General features: G+C 44.4%; 1 protein-coding gene across 3 annotated transcripts in view; it reads right to left on the bottom strand.

Annotated features, from left to right (window-relative positions):
* SETBP1 (SET binding protein 1) overlaps positions 1 to 24,640 on the bottom strand; it is a 375,953-nt gene that overhangs the window by 345,918 nt on the left and 5,395 nt on the right. For all 3 annotated transcript variants that reach the window (XM_082640458.1, XM_082640460.1, XM_082640459.1), the window contains exon 2: positions 8,809 to 9,464. In XM_082640458.1, the coding sequence (XP_082496584.1) occupies positions 8,809 to 9,294 (486 nt within the window). In that variant the 5' untranslated portion in view covers positions 9,295 to 9,464. The remainder of the gene's footprint in view (positions 1 to 8,808; positions 9,465 to 24,640) is intronic.

Raw genomic sequence — 24,640 nt, 5'->3', positions numbered from 1 at the left:
AAATGGCCTCAAGGGCCAGGTACCAAGATGGGAACTGCTTGGATTTTTCAGAGTCAGTAAAGGCCTCCACTCTTTCCCCTGGTGAGGTCAGAGGCTAGTGGGGAGGTGAGGGAAGTTAGTCTGAGGAGGGAGGGGCAGGCAAGAGTAAAAACAAACCTGGGGCTTCAGAGGCAAAGGCACACTCCAGGGACAGACGGAGGCCCCCTGCCTTCATAGGCCAAGATCCAATGGAATACTATGGAAGGTGGGAAGGAGCCCTAGAAGTTATGTCATCCAAACCTACCCTCAGTGCAGGGATTGGGCTGGCTGTCCGTGTTCTGACAGCGGCCTCAGCTTGCACCAAGGGCTTGCGGCTTCACCAGACAGCACATAATTCAGACTCCTGCACACACTGCATACAACTGCTAGTCCATGTGGGTGTTTGCATGCTGTGTCTGTCTGCACACCTCCTGGGAACCTGGCTCTACTGAGTTTCTGCCTTCCCCACTGGCAGCCTCTCCCTCTGGCCACTGGTTCCACTTGTGGGCATGCGGGGAGCAGAGCCTTAATGCCACCTTCCAAGTCAAGTCACCCTGAGGACCAAACGAGTTGAAACCATTTCCCCAAAGTAACTTGGCCATGTGAAAATTATAACACAAATTTTTAGCTTATTGTGGATAAACCAAACCCCTATAACACAAGGCTTCATTGCCTCACGTGTTTGATTTCTGTATGTAAGGCAGTCAGGAGCCTGAACCAATGCCTGGGGCCCAGGCTTTGAGAACCTCACTGCCACATCCCCATGTTCTCTGCCTAGGCAGCCCTTAACCAGACCCAGTGACTTCCTGACCAAAGTGACTCATGTCTCATGAACAAGAAAGGCAGGAGAGGGACATCCTGGGATGTCCTGCATTGTAGTGTTTTGAAGGTGGGATGTTTTTCACTTAAAGTTGCAGGAATCAGAAGACCCGAAGGATGGGGTAGAGAAGGGCAAAACAGGATTATTTCTCTTGCCTTTTATTAAAAATTAAAAAAGGCAACGCAACTGAAGGTCAACTGGAAATGCCTTAAGAGAGGACTTTTCAAGGATGTAGAATTGGGATGATGGAGAGGGGCGGGTGACTCTGCAAATGCTGGGAGCGTGGCAGGGGTGCAAGGAAGCACCAGCTGAACCTCACTTGGTCGTTCTTATGATACTACACCGAAAGTTTCATTTTGAGTCATGCTTTGAGCTTAGCAGCAATCCTGATTTGGCAGATAAGTGACCACAGAGATAAAAGACCTTTGAATCATCTCTAAATAAATCCCATACCAATTCTCACCACCAAGAAAAAAAAGCATTAGTGGCATGCTTTATTAGTAGATGCTTGTGCAGGCATCAGAAATAAGACACTGGCACCGCCACCCAGCCAACACAATTCAACATAGCCACGAGCAGTATTAAAACAGGATCAGCCTAAAGAAACACATGGCTTCTTAGACAGCCCACGCCTCCTAGGCACCCAGCACAACTGCAGGTCACTGTGTACCTAGCTGTGCCTGTACTGAGGAGGGTCCTGTGGGTGACCTGGAAGAGAGAGAAGCAGAACAGGAATAAAGGTGATGCACACTGAGTGAGGTGCTGTGCTAAGCGCACCAGGCACTTTCATCTCCACAAGACACCAGCAAAGAGGTGCTACTATTATCCTGGTTTTCACACAGTTAGGAAACTGTTTCAAGGGGTTAAGTAACTTGCTTAAGGTTATAGGGAGCCCAGGTTCTACTGCAGGTTCTCTGCAGAGAACCTGGTCTAGAATCAGGGGATCTGAGTTCAAATCCACTCTCAGGACAGGTACTCTTTCTAACAGATCCCTTATTTCTTACCTGAACAATTCAGGGAATGAATGACTCTCTATCAGACGAGAACACAATTTTCTTGCTTTTACTCTGACAGGTTTATCTTCAACAGCGCGGAGTTCACCAAAGGATGTTCCTTGTTGAAGTCCAAAATGAAACTAAGTACCAAGAGGAAAAGAGCCAGCACCATGCTTTAAACCCCCAGAGAATCCCAAACACAGGAAGAAAACAAGAAGCACACAAGGAGGGAAGAGGGGAACCAAACATTCCCAGAATATCTTCATGGAATGCAAGTCTGATAAATCTCACCACTTTTTAAGCTCAACTCTTGACATTTGCTCCCACAATTTTAGGCCTTTTGACACTGGGGCAAAAAGGAAACAATCTGATAACAGAACAGTGGGTCCCTAAGAGAGGTCAAAAATTTTGTTTATAGTAACTAGTTTTCTTAAAGAGAAAGTCTTGTCTCATCTCACAGAATGACTCTTGAAGTTTCCAGTTTTTGGAAGAGAAATAAGGCTTCAGAGGTCAAAAGCTGTTGGTTTTCTTTTTCTTTCTTTCTTTTTTTAACATGCAAAAACTGAGATCCAGGAAGGTAAAGCATTCTTATTGAAGCTGCTAATAACAGAGGCAGAGCTGGTACCTAGGGTTCCTGTCCCCAAGTCCAGTGTTCTTTCCCGAACATCAACTCCAGATGTCAAATGTAACCTGTTGCTCAGTAGATACAATTACTTTATGGAAAAGGTTTTTAGCTCTGAAATAACTATAGAGAAACCTATCCGGAAACAAAATTTTCAGGCAGTCTGATGAATAACTAGGAATGTGCTGCTTTAAAAAAAAATCTATAGAGAGAAAATACAAAATTAAACGAGAGGGGAAATTCAGCTTCTTGTGAAGAAATGCTGGCCAGACTTGCTCTCCCAGCCAGGTTGAGGATGCTGTAGGAGAAGAAGCTCATATACTCCCAGGACTTCAAAGCACCACATTCACATACCCTGAGGAAGGGAGGGCAAGCCCTCAGCCAAGCAATGCACCTCAGAGTGACCAGAGAAGGGGCTGCGCAGATGATGGCGAGGGAGGGACGCCTGAACCCTAAGGAGGGTGGAAGGCTCTCTGTTGGATGCTCAGGACCACCCATCAGAGTGGATGAGGAGATGGCGATGGGTGCAGCACCAGAGGTCCAGCAATCTGAGCCACCTTTCATCCCCTGCCCAACGTGCCCTCCCTCCTGCAGCCCCTCCAAACTGCTATAACCCATAGAGGGTCAGGCGAGAAATGTGCATCTCAGCAGTCTACAGGGGAAATGGAGAACCCTGGTGCAGCCCTCCTTACTGACAACTGTACTACCAAGACTCTCCTTTTATGCTTCTCTTCCCTATACCACTTTCGTCATGTTCCCTGGACCCCCAACCCTTCCTTTCCCCAATTCAAAGCCTGCTGAGCACTTCCATTACTTATAGAATTAAATGCAAACCCATTTATTTATTTGATATTCATCACTCTCTGCAATCTGATGCCAGACTGGCTTCCCATCTACATCACCTAAAAAGCCTTTTTTCCTCTCCCATACTTTGTGTGTTTGACACGAGGAAGGTGCTATTTGAAGTATGAGTACATGAATTTGTGACCTATTAGACTTCCCAAGAGAGGGTTATGAGTGCTCAAAAGAGAACACAGGGTCTTTCCATACACATATGATGATGTTCTACATGGGGTTACTAAGAAGGAATCCTGATCATGCTCCTAGGACCATCGCAGGCCCTGAGGAATATGAGGTTGAAGCCTCTGTTGCTAGAGAAAATAGGTTCTCCTGATGAAGCTGGGGGAAGGGGAACATTAAGTCTAAAGAAACAAAATAGAAGCAAATAACAATCCATAAGCACAATAAAGGAAGAAATAAGACTCTAACTCATGAGGCTTTGAAACACTTGGAATTTAGGACAGCAGGCCAGGTTATGATCCTGCCATCCTCGCCAATATGGGAAAGTGGCAGAGAAATGCCCTCATGCTGGATCCTCACCTCCCAGCAGCCCTTTCCCGTGTGGGCACTTGAGGCCTGGACTCCAGCATTGGCCAAACAGTCTAGAAGAACTGACTTCAAAGGTCAACTCTGCTTCTGCTTATCTGAAGCCACTGAGCCTCAATTTCCTCATCTGTAAATAAATACCATCTGTCCGACAGGACTGTAATAAGGACTAATAGAGAAAGTGAATACAGATAAAAGAGCTAGCCGAGGGTCTGCCACATGGCTCAATAAATCGGAACTATTACTATGACGTGTGCTCTGTAAATTACCCATTTTTTCCTAGAATCTTACATTGGGTTATATCATGTGGAAACTAGCATCTCTATTTGGCAGATGAGGAAACCAGGGCTTCAGCAAGGTTATATTCCAGATCCAGAGTCACAAAGCCAGTTGGTGCAAATAACCACACCACATTTCCTACCCTGGATCACTGTACAGTGCTTGTCTCAGAACACCCTCTCCTTCTCATGCCGTTGAACCTGGTGGGTGACACCCACCTGACACCCACAGAAAGTCCTCAGAAAGAGGAGAGCTGCTAAACTCTGCCCAGCTGAGAGCCTCTTAAAATACAGTATGTTAACACGTATATATGGAATCTAAAGAAATATATATATATAGTTCTGAAGAACCTAGGGGGCAGGACATGAATAAAGACACAGACGTAGAGAATGGACTTGAGGACACGGGGAGGGGGAAGGGTAAGCTGGGATGAAGTGAGAGAGTGGACTGGACATATATACACTAGCAAATGTAAAATAGATAGCTAGTGGGAAGCAGCCGCATAGCACAGGGAGATCAGCTTGGTGCTTTGTGACCACCTAGATGGGTGCGATAGGGAGGTGGGAGGGAGGGAGATGCAAGAAGGAAGAGATATGAGAACATATGTATATGTATAACTGATTCACTTTGTTATAAAGCAGAAACTAACACACCATTGTAAAGCAATTATACTCCAATAAAGATGTTAAAAAAAAAACAAAACCTGTCACCGTTGGAACATTTTAAGTTCACATGTTATACCTGAACTTGCTTCTAGAGATTCATTCTCATGTTCTCTATTGTTTTTATTGAGTGACCTAGAAGGAAAGTAGAGGAAGCTTAAGTTATTATACCACTTACCTGAGTCAGTCTAAGATGTAACAACATGGGTGCTGTGATAAAGAGCAAGGTGTATTTATGGGATCATCCATCTGCAACTCAGGACCTGCCCAAAGGACAATTCTGAGGCCCTAAAATATGTTCTGAGCTCTCTTTTCAGCCTCCACTTCTTACCAAATGCTGCTCTTACACCTCACATAAATCAATTCAACATAAACCCTCTTCCAGGCAGCATCTCAAGTGCCATCCTAAGTTTACATGGAAGGGAGGTGACCTGTCCGCTGGTTAGAAGAGTCCACACATCCTTGAGCCAGTGAAGTGGTATTTTCATGGGTCCCTCCTACCATCCTACTACTGAAGTGGCCCTGTTACCTGAAAATCTGTAACAACTCTCCAGTTTGGAGGATTGGGCCTAGGTTTGAAATTTGGAATAAAGCTCTTAAGCATACCACACATACATCTGCTGCACCCCACATCTCCTCACCCCACAGCAGTAGAACATGTACAGATAGAAGTAGCAGAAAACTAGCTGTGATATGTAAGGAATGCCATCATTATCCTACAGAACGTTCTTTTTACAAAAAACAATGAAAAAGCAAATCATTTGGGATCTAATATAAGCTGCCTTTGCCAAAGGCTGTCAAACAATGACTTGAACAAAATTGATTGGTCTGCAAAAGTAAAACAAACAAAAACAAAAAACAACACAAAAAAAGCACATAATGATTAACACTCATTTTCCCCCAGCCTCCAAGTTTGGAGGCTGAATCATTCAAAACAAAATGAAATAAAACAAAATCCTTGTTATCCTAAAACTCACTGTCCTTCCCCTAAGTCACGGGTCAACAAGTGTTTTTGGTCAGAACTAGATAGCAGATAGTTTAAGCTCTGAGGGCCATACACTCTCTGTCACAACTACTCAACTCTGCTGTCGAAGTGCAAAAGCAGCCATAGCTGAAATGTAAATAAATAGATGTGGCTCCATTCCAATAAAACTGTATTTATGGACAGGGAAATTTGAATTTCATATAATTTTCCCATCTTACAAAATATTATTCTCTTTTTGATTTTTTCCCAACCATTCTTTGCCTGTGGGCTGTATAAAAATAGGCGGGGGGCTGGATTTTGCCCACGGACTACAGTTTGCCAAACCTGCTCTAAGTCAGCATATATGATCAGGTGATACCCAAGTAGGCATCTCCACCTGCTCAAGGACCAGCTCAACAGAGCCTTTTTCCAAGCTCTTAGCAAAGGACCTGAGTCCCAGGGGCCACTCCATGTACACTTCTTCAGTGATCAACTTGCCTCAAAATAAAAAATCCAGAAGACTAGATTTTAGAGTGAGACACTGATCTGATGCTTACAAAATGCCACCCTCATCCTTTTCCCTATCTCAAATTACTGATCATGTACTTCCCATTCATACAAATAAATAAATTCTGCAAGCTCATTCCACTGAACTTTTCTGTACAAATGGTCAGCAAGATTTCCACCTCTCCACCTCAGCTCCAGCTTTTGCTTACTCCTTGTTTGCAAAACAACAGGCACTTGAAGAGTAATAAAGTTCACATTCTAATCCAGTAGAGATCAGAGAACTTCCTATCATCTATCAAATGATTAAGACCCAGTACCGATAACTTTATTCGTTCATCTCTGGAAAGAATCAGCTCTAGGCATAACGTAGGAAGGATAAAGGAGTACAATATGAAGCAAGCTTCTAACAATTTAAAATTTTCATAGATATTCCCATTACAGTGCCAGCATAACACAGCACTGTACATTGAATTTCAGCCTTTCTCCTTCCTTTCTTCCCCCTCCAACTGCTCAGGCTTAGAAATGCATACTTGGTAAGTCACATATTCAAGGAAGCAATTTCTTCTCTCTTTCCAATAAAGCACAAAAGGGCATCCAACTTTTTGGGTGAGAATGACCAGCCTGAGAATTTCAGATATGAGAGTGGAGGTCCATTGCACATTTCAGCTTTGAAATCATCCCCATGTCACAAATTCCAGAGTTTTATTCTGGGGCATTCCAATAGACAGAAGCCTATATTTGGGAACAATCTTATGGCCTTAGGAAAGTAGTACTGACCAGGACAACTTACTCTCTTTCTAGGATAGTGAATTTGGGTTTGCACACCCAAAACTGTGGGCTGCTACTCAAATTCTGGCAGTGAAGGGGATGGAGGGAAAACTGTTGCCACAGTTTTCAAGACTGCTCACCCACACAAAAATCCAACAACACTCTCTGTGCCATCTCAGTGCCCAGAGACAAAGATACTCATTTTCAAAGCTGAAGAGACCCGACTCCAAAGCAAAGGCTAACTTTCTGAGCCTGCTTGCATTTCTTTGCACCTGCTTGCAAAAGCCTCAAAAGTTTCCATGTGCATCTAGATAATCCTTGGTTTTATGACAGAGAACCCAGAAAGCATCGCAAAGTTGTAAATGGGGAGGGGAGAGGTGAAAGCACTACCTCTATGCTATGTAAAAACACACCAATTTCTAAAGATTCCTTTGTGTTCCAAATGTTAAAGTAAATGGTCAACTGCCCTGGCTTGCCCAGGACTGAATCTGGATGCAGGACTTTCCGTTTAAAAACCAGGATAGTCTCAGCAAACTGTGGGTGTTGGTCACCCAGAAAAGTCTCTTCTAGTCCAAGTTTTTGGATTTTAACTTCGACAAATCTGCCAAAATGCCTAGCATAAGGAAGGGTACAAGCCCTACACTAAACTAACAACATGATTCTTAGCAGCTTTATTGAAAATGACTACCCCAGAGTTCAAAAACCACTGTCAACGAAACACTACAGATTACCTCTGGGCTATAAAGGAGAGAGGTTCATTCATATAGACCATTTTATCTTCCATCATGTCCAGAGTCCAAATAATTATGATGTGGGGGAGAGAGTTACAAAGACTCTGGTTAACATCTACTACCTAGAACTGCAAAACTCTGTCAGCAAGAGGGCTCCTTTCAGAGCTGTTCACAAGACCCAGAGATTCTTGGAAACAAAAACTTTCTAGACTAGGGCAGCCCTCTGCTATCACAGCTGAGTGCCACACCCCTCCCAGAAAGGGAGGTCTCTGTAACCCTCTGTGACACAAAATAAATACAGTGAAACCTAGATCCATACATTCCCAACCAAAGAACATCACTAAATCACCTAGAGAGCTGCTTTCCACACCCACATTGACTTTCATGAGGAAAATGACCATGTACCAAGTTCATTCAACACTCAATCTTAAAAGTCTACAGTTTGTTAGATAAAGCTTCATGTCAGTCCCCTACCCCTTCCCTTTCTCCAGCTCTAAAGTTCACCACCGGCTTCCAGGATAATGATCTCTCAGCCCTAGAAGAGCCTCATTTACTACAAAGACTGGGCTTCCTCAGTCAAGTAAGTGATTTATCTATTGTAGAAAGACTTACAGCAGTGATTGAAACCAAAAGGAGGTTATAACTGATCTTGACTGTTCTGACTGACCAAAATTTTCAACATCTTACTCTTGACTGTGAGAACAAATGCAAATATTAAAGCAAAAAAACCAAAAAACACCCTCAAATTTTGTCACAGCTTAGCCAGATCTGACCCAGCCAATTGGCTGCTACACAATAAATAGGAACTTCCAGGATTATAACCCTAGTAGTTTCTTTTTTGCTTTGTTTTGTTTTGGTTTTGGTCGATAGTATCCATAATAATAAATTGGATACTATACCGAGATATCAGAGACATTTATTCTGCAGGTCCTAAGTATTCCATCAAGGAGATTAGTAATTTATAAATAATTAAGTAATAAGCAAATAGACCCTTAAAGTTTGAGGATAAAATGGCAAAAACAAACAGGAAAAAACCTAGTCAACAGGGATCCCTACCTTCTTTTTGGAGTGGCTTCTTTCCTCTTCCTTTGTGGCTTTGCTATTTTTCCCAGCACGGGACACCTTCTGGTCCCCAGACTGCTTGATGGTGATCTTGATCTCGGGTGGGCATATATAGTTCTCCAGATTCTTTGGGGGTTTCTTAGCCCGCTTCGTGGTCTGAATCTTCAGCTTCAGGCTCCCCTCTGTGAAGTTTGCCTCCTTGATAGAAAACTCCTGTTCTTCCAGACCATCTCCTGCCACCCATTTCTCACTGTCCGCATTGGAGTTGGAATCCACATCCCGTCCTGAGCCCAGTTCATCCTCCTCCTCTGGCTCCATGCGTTCTCCGCCTACTGGGATCCCCTTCCCAGTCTCCGGAGCAGAGAGCAAAGGTTCCCCTGCACAGCCAGGAGCAGTCAAGGGCTTGGCTGAGGAGACCGGCAGGAATTCCGATTCACTCCCCCTTTGCCGGGAACCGCTTAAGACTTCCCTGGACTCCATGACAATCCTAGTCTCCAAGAGTTCTCAGGAGGGGGACGGGGAAAAGGGAAAAGGGAAAGGTGAGAAGAAAGGGCTCCCAAAATTCCAAGGAGAAAGTGGTCCAGCTGCTGGGTTCAGAGTCCCAGGGATGGAGACACGGTGAGGTTGTTCAGAAGGGATCAGATCTGCAACTGAGAAGCAGAGAGATAATTAGCCACGGCAGGAAGGAAAATGACCTCAAAGGTAACTCAAACTAAGTTCCAGAAGCCCCATCCCACCTCACTTATCTATGGCATCAGAAAAATAATGATTGGAAAGAAATCAAACCAGAAAGTGCACATCCCCAAATTATATTATATTGGAGCAGAGGGGGAAACACACGCGCACACACAGGCTTTCATTGAATTGTTATTAATTTTTATGGTTGTGGGCCCGAGAATAAAGATAAGAGAGGTGAGTCCTCCAGTCCAGTAACAAGCTAGATGCTTCTTATACTAAAGCCACAGCTGCCTGAGTCACCATCAAAGCCAACCATGATGAAAGGAAGTCTAAGAGCTGATGCTCAGGTCTGTGGAAACTGCATCTGGCTGGCTTCTTGCACAACTTCCCTCTCACATGTGAAGGGAAAACTGCAAAAACTGAACACAAAACTGAACACAGCCCTGGGCTGCCTGGGCCAAGCTCTCCATCCCCTCAGAAGAAGAACCTCTGGACCATTCTTCCTTTATTATCTTTCATTATGAATTATTTTAATCATGCACAAGTCTTGTCTTTATTTCTTAAAATAAACAAATGCAAAGCTTAGGTGAAGGCTTGTAAAAGGAAAACAAAAAGAGTTCAGTGAGAAATTACTTCTAATGCTGTGATTAATGCAAAACAAATGCTAAAAATGTTTCCAACACAAAAGTTATTTAATCATTATCAATCATTTAGATAAAAATAGTCACCCGAGACAGTTTTAATTCCCTTCCTAGACCTTAAATAAAGTGGCGTTATGTCTACATGACAACAAAAAAGAGAGGGGAGAGAGGGAGCATTGCACAGGCCTCTGGAAGTGCCAGGAATCCCCCCAGGATTTTTTATTCTGCCTTTCTCCTCACCAAACCATCATGGGATCAGTTAAACTATCATTCACCCTTATTCACTCCATGTCCCATTATTCCCAATTTCATACTCATCATTTTTAAAGCTCAAAAGAAAGCCCAAATGCTCATTCTCAAGAGGAAACCTCAAGCCCTGGGGCCGCCCTCAACTTCAAGACATCATCTCCTTCTACCCCTGGCTGTAGGTAAGATTACATCCAAGCCTTCACAAATGGCTGAACACTCAGCAGAAGGCATTACAGCATACCTTAGGCTGCTACCTTTGAACCCATCAATTTAAGGAACTGACCAGCAAATGTGCCCACCAGAAAATGCCAAAAATGCCTGCAAACATACATTCAGAACAGCCAAGAACTGGAAACCGAGCAGGTACTTCCTCCCTCTGGAATCAGTACAATTTCAGCTGACGCCCTGTGAGGAAGCCAGCCAGCAAGGCAGCAGGGCTTCAAAATGGACCCTGCTCCCCAGAGAAGCCCAGGAACATACTCAGCTCCTGGAAACTGCGCAGCCCAACAGAAAGACACATTTACAACTGCTTCCACTTAGGGGAAAACCCAATGAATGCAGCACTTCTGCAAGAGAATTGGCTGCCTGGTGAGAGCACGAGCATCCTCCCCAAAGCTGTCAAGCAAACACTGGACTGCCACCTGTGCCCCATGCTACAAAAGGGACCAAGTCCCCACTTAGGAGCAGAGGAGGGCAGTTAGACCAGATGACACTATGTTTCCTTTACTTGTGAGATTCTTGTCTCATCTAGACTGATCTGCCTACCTGCCCAAAACCTTACATAGGTTTTAAAAAGTCATATTCAAGTCAACATTCATTGAGGCCTCTCTTGCTAGTGTCAGATAACACACTGCTGTTGGAGGCATCAAGATGCCTGAGAACCTGTCCCTATTTACCTCTACTGAGCAAAAAACCATACAAATTGTTAGCCATGTTTCTTATGGCAACAGCGTTCAGTGGTTCACTCCCTCTGGCAGGAATCTTCAGTGTTACATTTTAATTCCCTGGTACCTACCTATAAAGCGTCCTTTGGTCAGAGCAAAAGCTGAGGCATATTCTCCATAAAATTTCCTAAACTAAATCTATTTGGACCTTTGAACCAGAGTAGGTCAACAGCTATTGCAGGTTCTGTGATGAGAGAAAAGAAGGTAAAATCTAAACTTTAGAGGAATAGATAGGAGTACGAAGTGGACAAATTATCTATATTGAGAAAGTATCTTCCCTTTAAAAAATGACTCACTTGAGAGTTTCTTATATTTAGTAGTATAAATCATTAACTAATCAATACAGAAGACAAAGTTCCAAAACTTGAAACTCAAATAGTAAGAGATCCATAAAAAATGAGTATTCAACAATTTCTTTTTTCAGTTCTCCTCAAGTCAAGATCCTAAGATACACAATTTAAATACAATCACTTTCCTCAAGGAGGTTATAATCTTGAAGAAAGATGTGAAAAACAAAACAGATTTTTATATGTCCTATAATAAGGGACAGAAACAAAGGGAAGAGAAAGGGTTTTCCACTTGGGCAAGGTGTAGACTGATAGATAGGAAACTACACAGGAAGTCCTCAAGAGAGCATAGGATATGGCTCTGACCTTGAGGGGCTTCAATAAGTGGAGTGGGAAGGAAGACATGGCAAACAGAAGGAACAGCATGAGGCAAGGCCTGGGCAGGAGCACACAGGGTTATGTTCAGGAAGGAGAAAGCTGAGGTTTGGCTAGGAGGTGTGGTACAACGTGGTGACTGGTAAGAGGTATAGCTGGAGATAAAAGGTTACAGCCAGATCATGGACATCCCTGAATGGTACGCTAATGAGCTGGATTTTATCTTAAAGGTAATGGGAAGCCATTTAAGTGGGGGATGTCAGTAGGGAAGGGGTATTATTTAAGTTATGCTTTAGAAAGATAATTCTGGCATGTGGTGTGAGGGATGAACTAAGGGAACCTGATATTAGAGGCAGGGGGACCATAAAGAGGCTCGGCTGAAATTCAATTCTTGCTGCATGAGGACCAAACCAGGGCAGCGCAAGTATAAAAACTAGAGATGAAACAGTAATGCAGTTTCAAATAATCCCACCCAGGAACACGTCAATTCCAGACTTTCCCTACTGGTTTACCTTAAGAATTCAGTCTTAGGGCTCATTAGCCAACAAGTTGCATTCCCTATTCAAGTCAAACCAGTCTCCACAGTGGCATTACACACACACACACAGTTCTTTCTGCCTTGATATTTTTGTAGAATATTTTCTTATATCCTCTTCCAACCATGCAGGTGATGCCTGCCATACAACTGGTGTTCTCCAAATGTTTGTTGCATGAAGGAATGAATGATCAAATGAACAAACAGATCCCAAGCCTTCCCACATTTCAAGGTCATGCCCAAGTCTTCACTTCTCCATGGCAACAAACTGCAAACTCTGGACCACAGCACTCACTCCCTGGCCTGACTTAACACTGCTCGCAGCTGTAGAGCTTGCAACTAAATACTAGTCATATATTGTCTTCTCACTGTTTCCAGTACACAACTCTTATTTTCCTGACTCTACTGCAATTCAGGCTCAAGCTGAGACAACTGTAGCTGTACAACACTTACATTTGCTTCAGCACCCAGTGCAGGATGGGGCACATGGAGGACTTCATGGAGTTCTTTCTGAATGAAAATGAATTAGCCCCTGACAGCTCATCAAAGTCCTGTGGTTCAAACTACTCCAACTGTAGCTCCACCCAGGCAGGCGGCCCCTGCGCAGTTCACTGTCTATGCCCCTTATGGCCACATGTAAGAGAGACACTTTCAAAAGTAAAGAGCAAAGAAACATAACCCGTTTGTTTACTTCACAAGCACACAAAGCTGTTGTTCTCCTTTTGCCTTCTCCCAGCACGTACCTACCATCCCAAATTCACAGTTCCATTTTTTGGTGCATCGGAGAGACCACTGTGAGTCCTCTTGTGGCACTACTGCCAACGTGTCCTGTGAGTACACGCACACGTTCACTCAACGCACTCACAGAGGAGGGTGAAAACAAGAGCAAGGTGAAAACGGTTTGCCTTGTCACATTCCAGCAGCCAGCAATGACTCCAGAGGGGGCAGCGCACAATGGACACTCTGTACTGGCTCAGGCTTTCAGGCCAACAAAAGTTAACCCTTCTGTGGCTGTTGCTTAGGAAATGACCACTCAGCAGGTTCCAGGAGAATAGAGGGGAGAGGAGAGTAGCTGTGATGTGCTTGGGAAAGAACACTGAGAGAGCAGTCCAAAGACTAGGCCTGCCTTTCACCGACAGTGAGATGCTAGACAAGTCACTCTGAGTCCCTTACTCCATACTTATCCCAGCAATGAACTGAGCAGGACCAAGGTCTGTTCCATACTCAAGACTGTGTGATTATACCCTGCACAGACATAGACCTATGGGACACTCCAAAGTGGGTAGTGTGAGCCTACAGAATTATTCGTCTGAGGGCCCAGGGGACTCCTGCTTGGCTCCATGGGCTCCATGACCCAAATGAGTCCCAGGGAGTAAGTACATCCTCTTTCCTCCATGATCTACAAAATGGAAGTATTTGTCCTAGTCTAGAACACATTCACTACCTGCAGCCTTGAGGGAACTCTTACTAATCCTGGAACTTGGTGGAAATGCAAATTCGCAAGCCCCACCTATGGCTCCAAGGGTGGGGCCCAACACTCTGGCTGGTACCAAGGCCTCCAGGCAGTTCTGATGGGCTTAGGCTTTGCCTATGTGCTTACCCTTACCAACTGACTTGACCAAAGAGCACTACTGCTCTATGTTTAAAGGGAATTCTCCCTTACAGTTTTACTTTTAGTCTCTTAAGAACAGACATCAGTGGCATTTTATTCATCTATGCAATCCCATGCCTAGCACAGTGCCCAGTGCATAATGGGCACTCAAGAAATGTTGGTTGGGGCTTCCCTGGTGGCCCAGTGGTTGGGGGTCCGCCTGCCGATGCGGGGGACGTGGGTTCGTGCCCCAGTCCGGAAGGATCCCACGTGCCGTGGAGTGGCTGTGCCTGTGGGCCATGGCCGCTAAGCCTGCACGTCCGAAGCCTGTGCTCCGCAGCAGGAGAGGCCACAACAGTGAGTTTTGCGTACCACAAAAAAAAAAAAAAAAAAAAAAATGTTGGTTGACTGAATTAATAAATAAACAAACTAGCTCAGGCTGGGCTTCCCAGCATCATCCACCTCTCCCATCTGCTTTGCTTCCAGGGCACATTCAGGCCATCATCACCCTGACCACTGCTTTCCAAAGTGTCAACATGGTGGAACTGATGCAGCCCTTGGCATATATAACAGGAGTCAAAAGATGCAGATTCTGGACCTAGTTCTGCCACTTAGGAGCCCTCATAAGCCCTCTTTCAGCCTTGGTGTCTCATCAATGAAATGAGAAAAAATGTCTTCCTGATTTTCCTCATTAGGTTATAGTTTTTATCTCTCTTTTTTTTTTTCTAATGGAACTATATGCTTCTTGTAAATTTTTTTTTAATAGCACATGCACCTCATAAGGTCTTAAAGGCAAACAATGACAAATATAGGGAGAGTTTGCTGCCTCATTCCTGACCTTTCCCAAACTCCCCCCGGAACTCCTCATCCTCAGTCCTACCTCGGCTCCTTACTCTGCAGATCCCATAAGGCTGGACACTTCTTTCATCTTTACATGTAGAAGACACTGAGCTGCCTATACAATCATCAGGTCAGAACCCTTTCCCCTCAAAACTCTGTAGAATGTCTTCTAGCATGTGCAGTAACAGAAGAGAAAATGGAAGCCAGCCTGGTTTTGTTTCCTTTGTCGGTAACTTGTCTCATGCTTTTCTAATCGCAGATTTTTTTTTCATTGTAATAGAATTTTATTAATGACAAAATGAGTAGTGTGGACCTCACTTCTTTTATTTTTCCTGGAATATAGTGCGCCTTTTGGATCTGTAGTGCAGGTTATTTCTAGTTCAGAACCGTTCCCTTCAATTATTCCTTTAATTATTTCTTCTATTCAGTGGTTCTGGCTTCCAATTTTTTCCTGTAACCTCAGTTTAGAATTCTCATCTCTGTTCTCCATTTCTCTCATTTTCTCTCTCACTGTTTTTTGCATTGTGGGAGAGCATTCCTTAATCTAAGGTCCATAACACCAGTTTAATTCTGTCTTCCATCCTCCCTTTGCCTTTATTGACTTCACTGTGGATGTTTAATTTTGCAATTGCACATTTTGTATCCCTGGAATCTAACCTTATTCATCCTTCTTTCTGTTAATTCTGATGCTTTTTCATCTCAGCATGCTCTCTCCTTGTTACTTTATGCTCCTTTTCCACCAGGGGTCATGCCTCTTCCTGTTGCAGATGTCTGGCAGCTATCTAAAATTCTTATTTTGCTATTGTAGTAAATAATATCACAATACTGTTCTTTTTTCCTTGTTCTGAGTGTTTCTCGCCTAAGGTCTTGTGTTTGATTAGTTCTCTTCACTCATGCTCTGAGGAAAAAGCCATGCAGGGCAGTCTTGTCTACAGAGAAAGCACTAGACTGCTTTGGACTCTACCTTCCATCCATCCATCCATCCTGAAGTCAGTCAAGTCCTTCTCTCAGAACTATCGCTATTATCAGTGATCTGGTCACCTCAGTTCCTAGTGAACAGTAACAGTGGTATGTTGGGGCTCGTGAGAGCCCACCCATGTGAGTCTCATCCCAGCTCCACTTTCTGTGGTGTCAAGTTGAGAGCTTGAAAATTGGCTGTGGTAGGAGTGTTTACACCACAAGAATCAGCAAACTTAACAAATCAGGGCTTAGAAAAAAATCAAGAGAACAGGGTGTTAAGCATTTACACAACTGATAGCAGACATCTACCTACAACTATTTTGTGTGACTAAAAGGGGATTCTTCTGTCAGATTCTTTGCAACTCCGAGCAGCTGAAATCCACAATGTGCACTGTCATATAGACTCTTTATGTCTACCTCAGAACTTTCCTTGAGGAAACATCTCTGCCCAGAAGTCAACAACTCCTCCCAAACCTCCCTCCTCCAGTCTTGCCCATTTGTTCTCTGAAATCTGTAGACTTTGAGAATATGTATAATGATGTTAAGGAGAAGACAGTCTTTGGTTGTTTTATTAAAGTTGTCCGTGCAGTAGATCTGATGACTGCCTATTTTCCTTATTGACAGAAATTGTGAGTTTCTGATCTTAGGGGGACAAACTGTGTAAAAGGATGGAGTGTGAGCCTACCTGACAACAGATAGCAAAGCAACTGCATCTTCAACTTAGGCTCATTGGCTACGGTTATAAGAAATCCCTTCTCAGATTCTGGCAAGAGACTGACCATCTGTCTGATTTTGGCTTTGGGGTGGTTGAGCGTTCATCTCCCTATATGCCTTCTGAGGTATTTAGGTGGGGAGTCAGAAGTGGCCTTTTCCTCTTGGGGGACTTTATATGTGTCTGGGATCCTCTTCTGCTCCCTCAAGCTAACACCTCTTCATTACTCAGGCCCACGTCAAAGGGTACTTCCTAAGCTTCACAAACCACATCAGGACTCCCTGTTTTGTGCCATTAGAGCATAGACCTTTTCTTTCCTAGCACTTACTATATTTTATAATTAATACTTGTGCCACTCTTGGTTTCAACTCTGCCTGCCCCACTAAATGGGAAGCCCTTGAGGGTACATGCTGTGTTTGTTTAGCTAACCATGGAACCCCCAGGGCCCGGCACAGCTCCTGATCCATGGATCCAAATTATTCACTGTGTGAATGCTGAATGAGAGGCTGTGTCAAAGACCTGCCAGGTGCCATTTGACTCAGATGCCCATGACTCTGAGTGCTGTGTCTCTGAAAGTCCACATGCTGCAGAAGCATACAGAGTAAAAGCTCCATAAACACCGATAAAGTGATCAAGCAACCCAGCCCTTACCAGCTCTCAATCAGCGAGGGCAAAGGCAGCTCTGCCCACAGCTCTCTGACCCTGCAGACACACCAGTGGTCTCCAGCAGAGAATGAAGAGCAGACTCAGTGGCTTTTTTATATTACATACCTGTGTGGTACATTCCTGATCACAGTTCACCTCCTCCAAGCAGCGTTCTCGGAGTCCTACACCCACCACATTCCCCAGCACCATCTCTTGAGTGGCAGCTCCCCTAAATCCCACTGATTTGCTTAACTTCATATAATCCCCTAATTCTTCTGGCTGGCCCATCCTTTCTTCTTTCTCTACCTGGTTACCTCTAAGTCATCCTTCAAGAATTGGGTCAAGTTTCACTTCCTTCATGAAGACTGGCTGGGCCTTCCTTTTCTCCTCCTTTCCCCTTGTGTGTACACATGTATAGACACACACTTATACACACTCACACTCACAGGTGGTCTTGCTCTCACTTCCCTGGGCATTTTGCTATCAAAGCATTTGGCAAACTGTATTGCAGTGTTAACGGCTGGGTTTTAAGTGGGTCTCTACCACAGTTCAGAGGACAGTGAACATACTCAGTAAGTGTCCAACAGCAAGTGTCCAAGCCATGTTTCCCCTTGAAAAGAGGAATGGAAGTAGCACTGATTTGATGTCACAGGTTTAGATTACTTAACCTCTCTTTTCCATTTAGTAGTTGTGTTCTTGGAAATTACGTTTAAACCGTTCAAGTTTCATTTGGAAATTAGGTAATAATCCTACCTCAAGGGTTGTTTTGAGAAGTAATTGAAGATTAAATAAGATATTTATGAAAGATCATGTTGGGATCACCTTAGTGGGCATTCAAAACTTTTGGTAAATTTCATTTACTCCTGTAGTCTGTGTCACCCACACTGGCTTTTAGCTAAATGTTGCCTTTTCTTTGCAGATCCCAAGTAAAGCCCGAGAGTTGGGCGTTGGAGACCAACCTCCTCCATCTCCCTTTACAATGGGAAGCACAAACAAGTAGTTTAATTTGTACCTACTAACGTGAGTGTTTTGATGTTGTTTGACTATTGCTTTCTTCTTCTACCCAGTTTGTCTTGTGGAGGAAATAAGACTTAGTTCAGCCACGAATTCCAGACTCAATTCCCTGCTCTGCCATTCGGAGCTGGGTGGACTTAGGCAAGTTCTTTTTTCTCCCTAGGTCTCCCCATCCTCATTTGTAGAACACGGGAGGTGATGAGGTGAATTCTGTGGCCCTCCAGCTCTGACCTTCTCAGGTGCTGAGCCCTCTCTCCTCAACTTTACGACCAGAGCCCTTCAAAGACAGAGCTGGTACCTTACACCTCTGCATAGGTTTTACTGGTTCTGCAGGTCTGCTTGGCTGAACCTAACATAAAACTAAGAATCAGTTCCTGTGCTCAGGGATCTCCGTGACAGGGAGAGAAGCAGAATCAAACTCCCGAGGCCTGAGGCCGAGAGCACACTGTTAACCAACAGTTCCAGTTCTAGCAGCAAAAACAGTGCCTCCTCTGGGAACCAATAACACAACACAACAGCACGAGCCCTGGGTCTTCGGCCCCAGGGAGAGGTCTCCACAGCACTGGCTAGGCCAATCCTCAAGTTTACAGGTGGAGCTCTGGTCTTGGCGTATTACCTGTTGCCTGTATTTTTCCACTCAGTCAAGAAAAGCACACACTTGTAGTGCGACAGGGGGTTAAATACAACAAATGGCCTCTACAGCCATTATCAATTTAATCCAAACAACAGCCCTGTGATGCAGAAGACCCACCCTCATTTTAAAGATGTGGAAATGGGGCTTCCCTGGTGGCGCAGCGGTTGGGAGTCCGCCTGCCAATGCAGGGGACACGGGTTCGTGCCCCGGTCCGGGAAGATCCCACATGCCGCGGAGCGGCTGGGCCCGTGAGCCATGGCCGCTGAGCCTGCGCGTCCGGAGCCTGTGCTCCGCAACGGGAGAGGCCACAACAGTGAGAGGCCCGCGTACAGCAAAAAAAAAAAAGATGTGGAAATGTAAATGTAAATGTCCAGGAAGGCATTTGCTCAAGGGCACACGCTACCTGTGCCAGAGCCACAATCAAATTCAGGCTTATATGATTCCAAAGTCTGTGCTTTTACTTTTAGATCATGATGTCTCTAAAACACAAAGTGATGCCAGCTTTTGGCCAAACGCTCCTAGCTACTTCTATACATAGGAGCTCTAAAACCAGTTTGCCATCTGACTTGCCACATCACTTAAATTCTCTGGGCATCAGTTTTCTCATCAGCCTCCTAATCTCTTCACAGACTCTTCCAAGGAAAAAAGTAAATAATATACGCAGAATAGCACCTAAATAGGTTAAATATGTAGGGTTGGCCGGTAAGAAATAACTGTGATCATAATATTTCTTGTCCAAGTATATTAAAGAAGATCCACATGGTAAAGAAAATGATCCTAACTTTGAAGAGAGAAATAGTATATAATAAGTGCTTTAAATTTATTCTTTGATTTAACCCTGAGATGTACCCATTTTACAGATAAGAAAACTGAAATTGAGATATTTGTTGAAATCACAGAGGTAGTTCTGTCTGACTCCAACTGTCACTTGCTTTCCATTGAACTATAATGCCACCAGCCTTTAAATACCCAGCATTAGTAGTCACTTAAACTCTGATCCTCCACCATACCACATGTAAACTGGGATGAAAATGGTAGACTTATCTGAAGGGCAATGCAGCTAAACTGAATAATCAAACAGATAATAAGTTCCCTAGTCATTCTTTCAAGGCCCTTTAATTTTACCTGTTCAGTCTTAATTCAAATTCCTTGACTTCTCAACCATGGATTCAGCAATCGCTTTGCTTATTGTCATTTGAATGTAAAGTGTAATCTGACACTTTCATGTTTGTGCTTCTGCCACAAAGGAGATGCTAGGCATACCAGAGAGTAAACAAATACTGGCTCCATTTCCTGCCCTTTGTTATATTTCTCCTTCAGCTTTCCTGCATGGTCATTTAAATATTGCATTGTTACTTGAAACTTGAATCTCCAATTATGCTTTAAACTCCTGGAAATGAGTACCTGTATCACAGAGCTTCTTTGTTTCCCAGAGTGGCTGATCCCCATTCTGAATGTTTATATGTAGTTTTATTTTTGTCCTAAAGGTGCCTCTTTTGGACTCCAGACTGAAGAGTTGGTGGCTGACAGGACTAGTAGTGGGCAGGACAGTCAGATGTCAGGATTCTCTCCTGTGTGGCATGCGTGGAAGTGTTCCTCACACCTACCCTCCTCACATTCTGAAAACTCCAGTCACGGCCCCCATCTCAGCTCAGGGGAGATGTAGCCTTGGCCTATTCCTCACGGGACCCCATCCCATCTGTTTTGCTGACTGACACTCCACAGAGCCCTACATGACTGTCCTCTGTTGCTGCTCCTCCACTGGTTTTCATGAGTTCTTATGGAGTCTTCCATCAGGTTGAGAACAGAGACAACCTCCTCTGTATCTCTTGAGGTCCCCAGAGCACCATCAGGGTCTATCATACTCATGTTTAAATGTAAATGAGCAAACCAAGTTTGCTGAATCAGAAGGTTGAAAAGTTGATGAGTTTGAATGAAAATTCTGGACAGCTAAGATTGGGCCCAACTTAGACAGCCCTGAGTTTTGTCCTTCCCACTGCTGTCAGGAAACCTCAGACCAGCAAGATGCCTGCTATGGGTGACCTGTGCCTCAATATCAGACAGCTGGACCTTCTGCATCAAGGCCTCCCTGCTCCTACCAGATGCAGTACATGTTCATGATTAGCATTCATTTCCTTGTGGCAATTCCAAATTCACATTCAAACTTTGTCCCATCTCTGCTACTGTACCCACCAAGAATGTCCCCTTGTTTCAGTTCCACCATCAACCCCCAAACCACATCCTCCTTGAAGCCTTCCCTGACCACTTTATCCCCGATCAACCAAATAGCATAATTCCACATAGATCATGTTCCCACTTTGGCTTCAGACAGATGCTTTCCATTTGAGCTAAGCCTGTCTCTCCAGACATACTGTCCATTCTCCAAGGGCAGAAGCCATGTCTCATACCAGACCTTTCTCACCCAACAGTGCCAAGAACAATGGAACAAATTGCAATGATGAGACCTTAATAAACACATGTGGATCCAAAAACCGACTGTAATCAGGCTCTGGAGTACAGAATAATGAACAGAGAGAAGGCCCACAGGGCTTTCGCATCAAATCATCCTTTTTAGTCACCATTATGAATCAATACTTAAAAAAAAAAACCAAAGCTCTCATTGCTCGAATAACAATAGGTCACAGACATACCACCCAACAACTGCAAGGGACTTGCCACCCAGATTTCATTATTTTGCTACAAGCGCAACAACTGTGCCCCAATTGCCTCTAATGAGAGTTCTCAGGCCACTGCATTGAATTCATCAAATTCAGCATCTCCAGCAACTACATCTTTCCAGGCCCAAGTTCAAACCCCAAGCAGTTTCTTTCCACTGACAAAACTCTCAATCTTTGGCAGATAAAAGGAATAAAGAAGAAATTGCTTTTTACGGAGTTAGGCTAATTGAGTTCCTTGCCTTTTTTTTTTCTTTTTTTTTTTCTATTCCAAGTCCTAGAGTAAAAGTAATTGCAGCATCTCAGTAGCTTGTAGAGCCTTGCTCTTCCTAAATACTCAAGCAGTGTGCTCCTAGGTGACTCAGAATGCCCTCTGAACTCAGGTCAAAACCCAGCTTTCCTGATTCCACCCCAACCCTAATCTCAGAGGCCTCTGGCTTTGGACAAACTGCGGGTCACTCGCTTTCATCTCAAAATGCATACAAACCAACTCACTAATTGTTATTGAACACAGGCCATGAAAGGGCAGACTCTGCTGTGGGGACTGAGCAGACATCCCGGGAGCACAGGCACAGCCCTAGCCTTCATGCCCAACAGAATCTACACAAGAAAATAATGCCTAGCCCCCGAGATCCATGAGGTCTGAAAGTAACCATGGCAGAGATTCCAAATGCCTACTGGGCACAGGAAGCAGTAGCAAAGCCCAGATAGGGAATATAGTCTAGATTTTCCAGAAGCCGTCTTTGGCTGCTTCATTCCCGTTGTCTCAACTCAGTCATTTCACCAATGGGGGCCAGTTTTCAAAAGACGTAGAGGATCAATCCTTTTCTTCCTTCCCCATTATTCACTACAGTACTTCTTCACACTTAGCTCCCCATCCCCTCCTCTCCTTTCCGTGTCCCCAAGTCTGGCTCTTTGGTGCTCACTAGGGAGTCTCTCCTGGTCCCAGTTCCCCTTCTGAAGGTAACTCTCATCCACAGCAAACACTTAGCAAAGTTCACTGATCCTCAGTGGGAGTGGTGTTGTTGGGGTGCCAGGAGTTCTGAGCTTTAAGAAACCTTTAAAATGCCCAGGACACTTCTACCTATAGAGTCACAGAATTTCAGAAGGGGCCCTCCCTCCACATCAATCCAAACTCTTTCTCTTTACCGTGGCTCAAGCTAAGGAGCAAAAAGGCAGTACAGCTGGTCCCACACCACGTGCTGACGGGGAGACAGCCCAGCCTGCAGCCTGCCTCTCAGAAGCCTGTCCCTGGAACTTTCCCCTGAGTGCATTTCTCTGCTCAGCTTCTTTTCCACTGCAGCCAGGCGCATTCAGTCACCGAGGAGTGGGAAGCACTTGGACTCAAGTAACAAAGAAGACTGCATGGTTAAGTGCCAAAATGAGTGTGGTGGACAAAAAAGGCAATTGGAATTTTCAGAGAAAGTCAAGAGCTATGTGTGCGAGAGGGGCGAGGAGACTCTAGTAGGTACTTAATAAATATTTTGATGATTGAATGAATGAGTGAATCAGTGACTGATAGGATGTAACATGCAGTAAAACATTAACTCTTAGGCTTTGAGGGAGAAACTGAGAGTGGGCGATTGCCCCTGAAAAGTATAAAAGTATAAAAAGCCGTTGACGTAAGTACTTATTATTCACTTTGTCGAAGAGGTCCTCGTTGTGTTGCTTCACCGTGCAGAGCTTTAGTGTATCTTAAACAACATTCACTTTTAATATTCTATCTCTGCATAAATTCTGTGATTCATTCATGCAACAGAAATCATTCATAAGTAGGGCTTTGTGGGGCCAACTTGGCCCCATCCTTCAAGGACTCACAGCCTGGAGAGGTGAGTGACAACGAAGAACAAAGCAGCACGAGCCAGATGCCCGGCAAGTACTTTAGTCCTGAAGCGCTCTGGAGAAGGCACTGAAGAGCTAAGAGCTGGTCAGGTGTCCGAAGAGGTAGACACTTTGGCTAAAAGGGACCAATAGGGACACCTACCAGAGAGGAGTCGTTGATACAGAAGGGGCAGAGGTGTGGAGTTGGACAAGTGTACATAGTGCCTAGGGTCTGCCAGGAAATGAGTCTGATGGGAGCAGAGCCTGCGTGTGCTGCATACAACGGGGTTCCCCCGAGAGTGCTGCAAGGTGTCTGGTACAGGCTGCTGGACAGGACGAGCCAGGAAGCGTGGGAAAGAGAAAGAGGAGCAATACAGAAGAGTCAGACAGCAAATGGACGGTGAAGAACCTCCCTGATTCGAGAGAATTTGCTGGGTTAGTCGGGACAGATGCAATCTTGCTCTCAGTTCTGTTCTTTAGAGAGGGTGCAAATTCTGTCTTGAATATCATTTCTCAGCCACTGTGGCTCCCTGATGAAAACTCTCCCCCTCGCACTCGCCACCCATTACCTCTCCTCTCTGTGTGTCTCCATGTCTTTTTCTTTCTCCTTCTCATTCTTAACTCAAAGAGCATTTCCTGAGCACCAATACATCCTTGAGTCAAAATTGCATACTATCTGAGACTCTGAGTCTCAGATGTATATGCAAAGTAGGCGTCCAACAATTCAACTGATTTAAAATACATATACTGTACACACTTTTTTCCCCCTTTGGTCAACTCAGGAGCACAAAACAACTATTCCCTGACTGTCTTATAACACAAGGGGCCTCTACAGGCATTTCTGGTCATACCAAGAGGTTATTAACCTCCAAGCGATGGTGACAATAATCCCAGACATCAGTTTCCAGGAGGCAGTGTGGAAATCCTCTCAGAGTTCAATTACTGAAATTAGCTGGTATTATTTAATCTGCAGAACCCCTATGTAGTAGGCAGGGTAAGCATATTTTATCCCTATTTTACTGATTAGTTTACTGAGGCCCAAAGAGGTTAAATAACTTTCCAGGGACATTTAGCTGGGAAATAGTAGGGACAGGATCCAAAGCAGATCTTGTCACTTCAGGTGTGACGCTCTTCACACTTTAACAGAGCCATCTGGTCCCATGTGGGCCACCAACTTGTGTCATTTCAGCAAGTCAGCACATCAATGGCCTCATCTTCTGAAAGG

This window comes from Mesoplodon mirus (assembly GCF_964341445.2).
Source record: "Mesoplodon mirus genome assembly, chromosome: 13".
Lineage (NCBI taxonomy): Eukaryota > Metazoa > Chordata > Mammalia > Artiodactyla > Ziphiidae > Mesoplodon > Mesoplodon mirus.
This window is presented reverse-complemented; position numbering and strand designations above follow the sequence as displayed.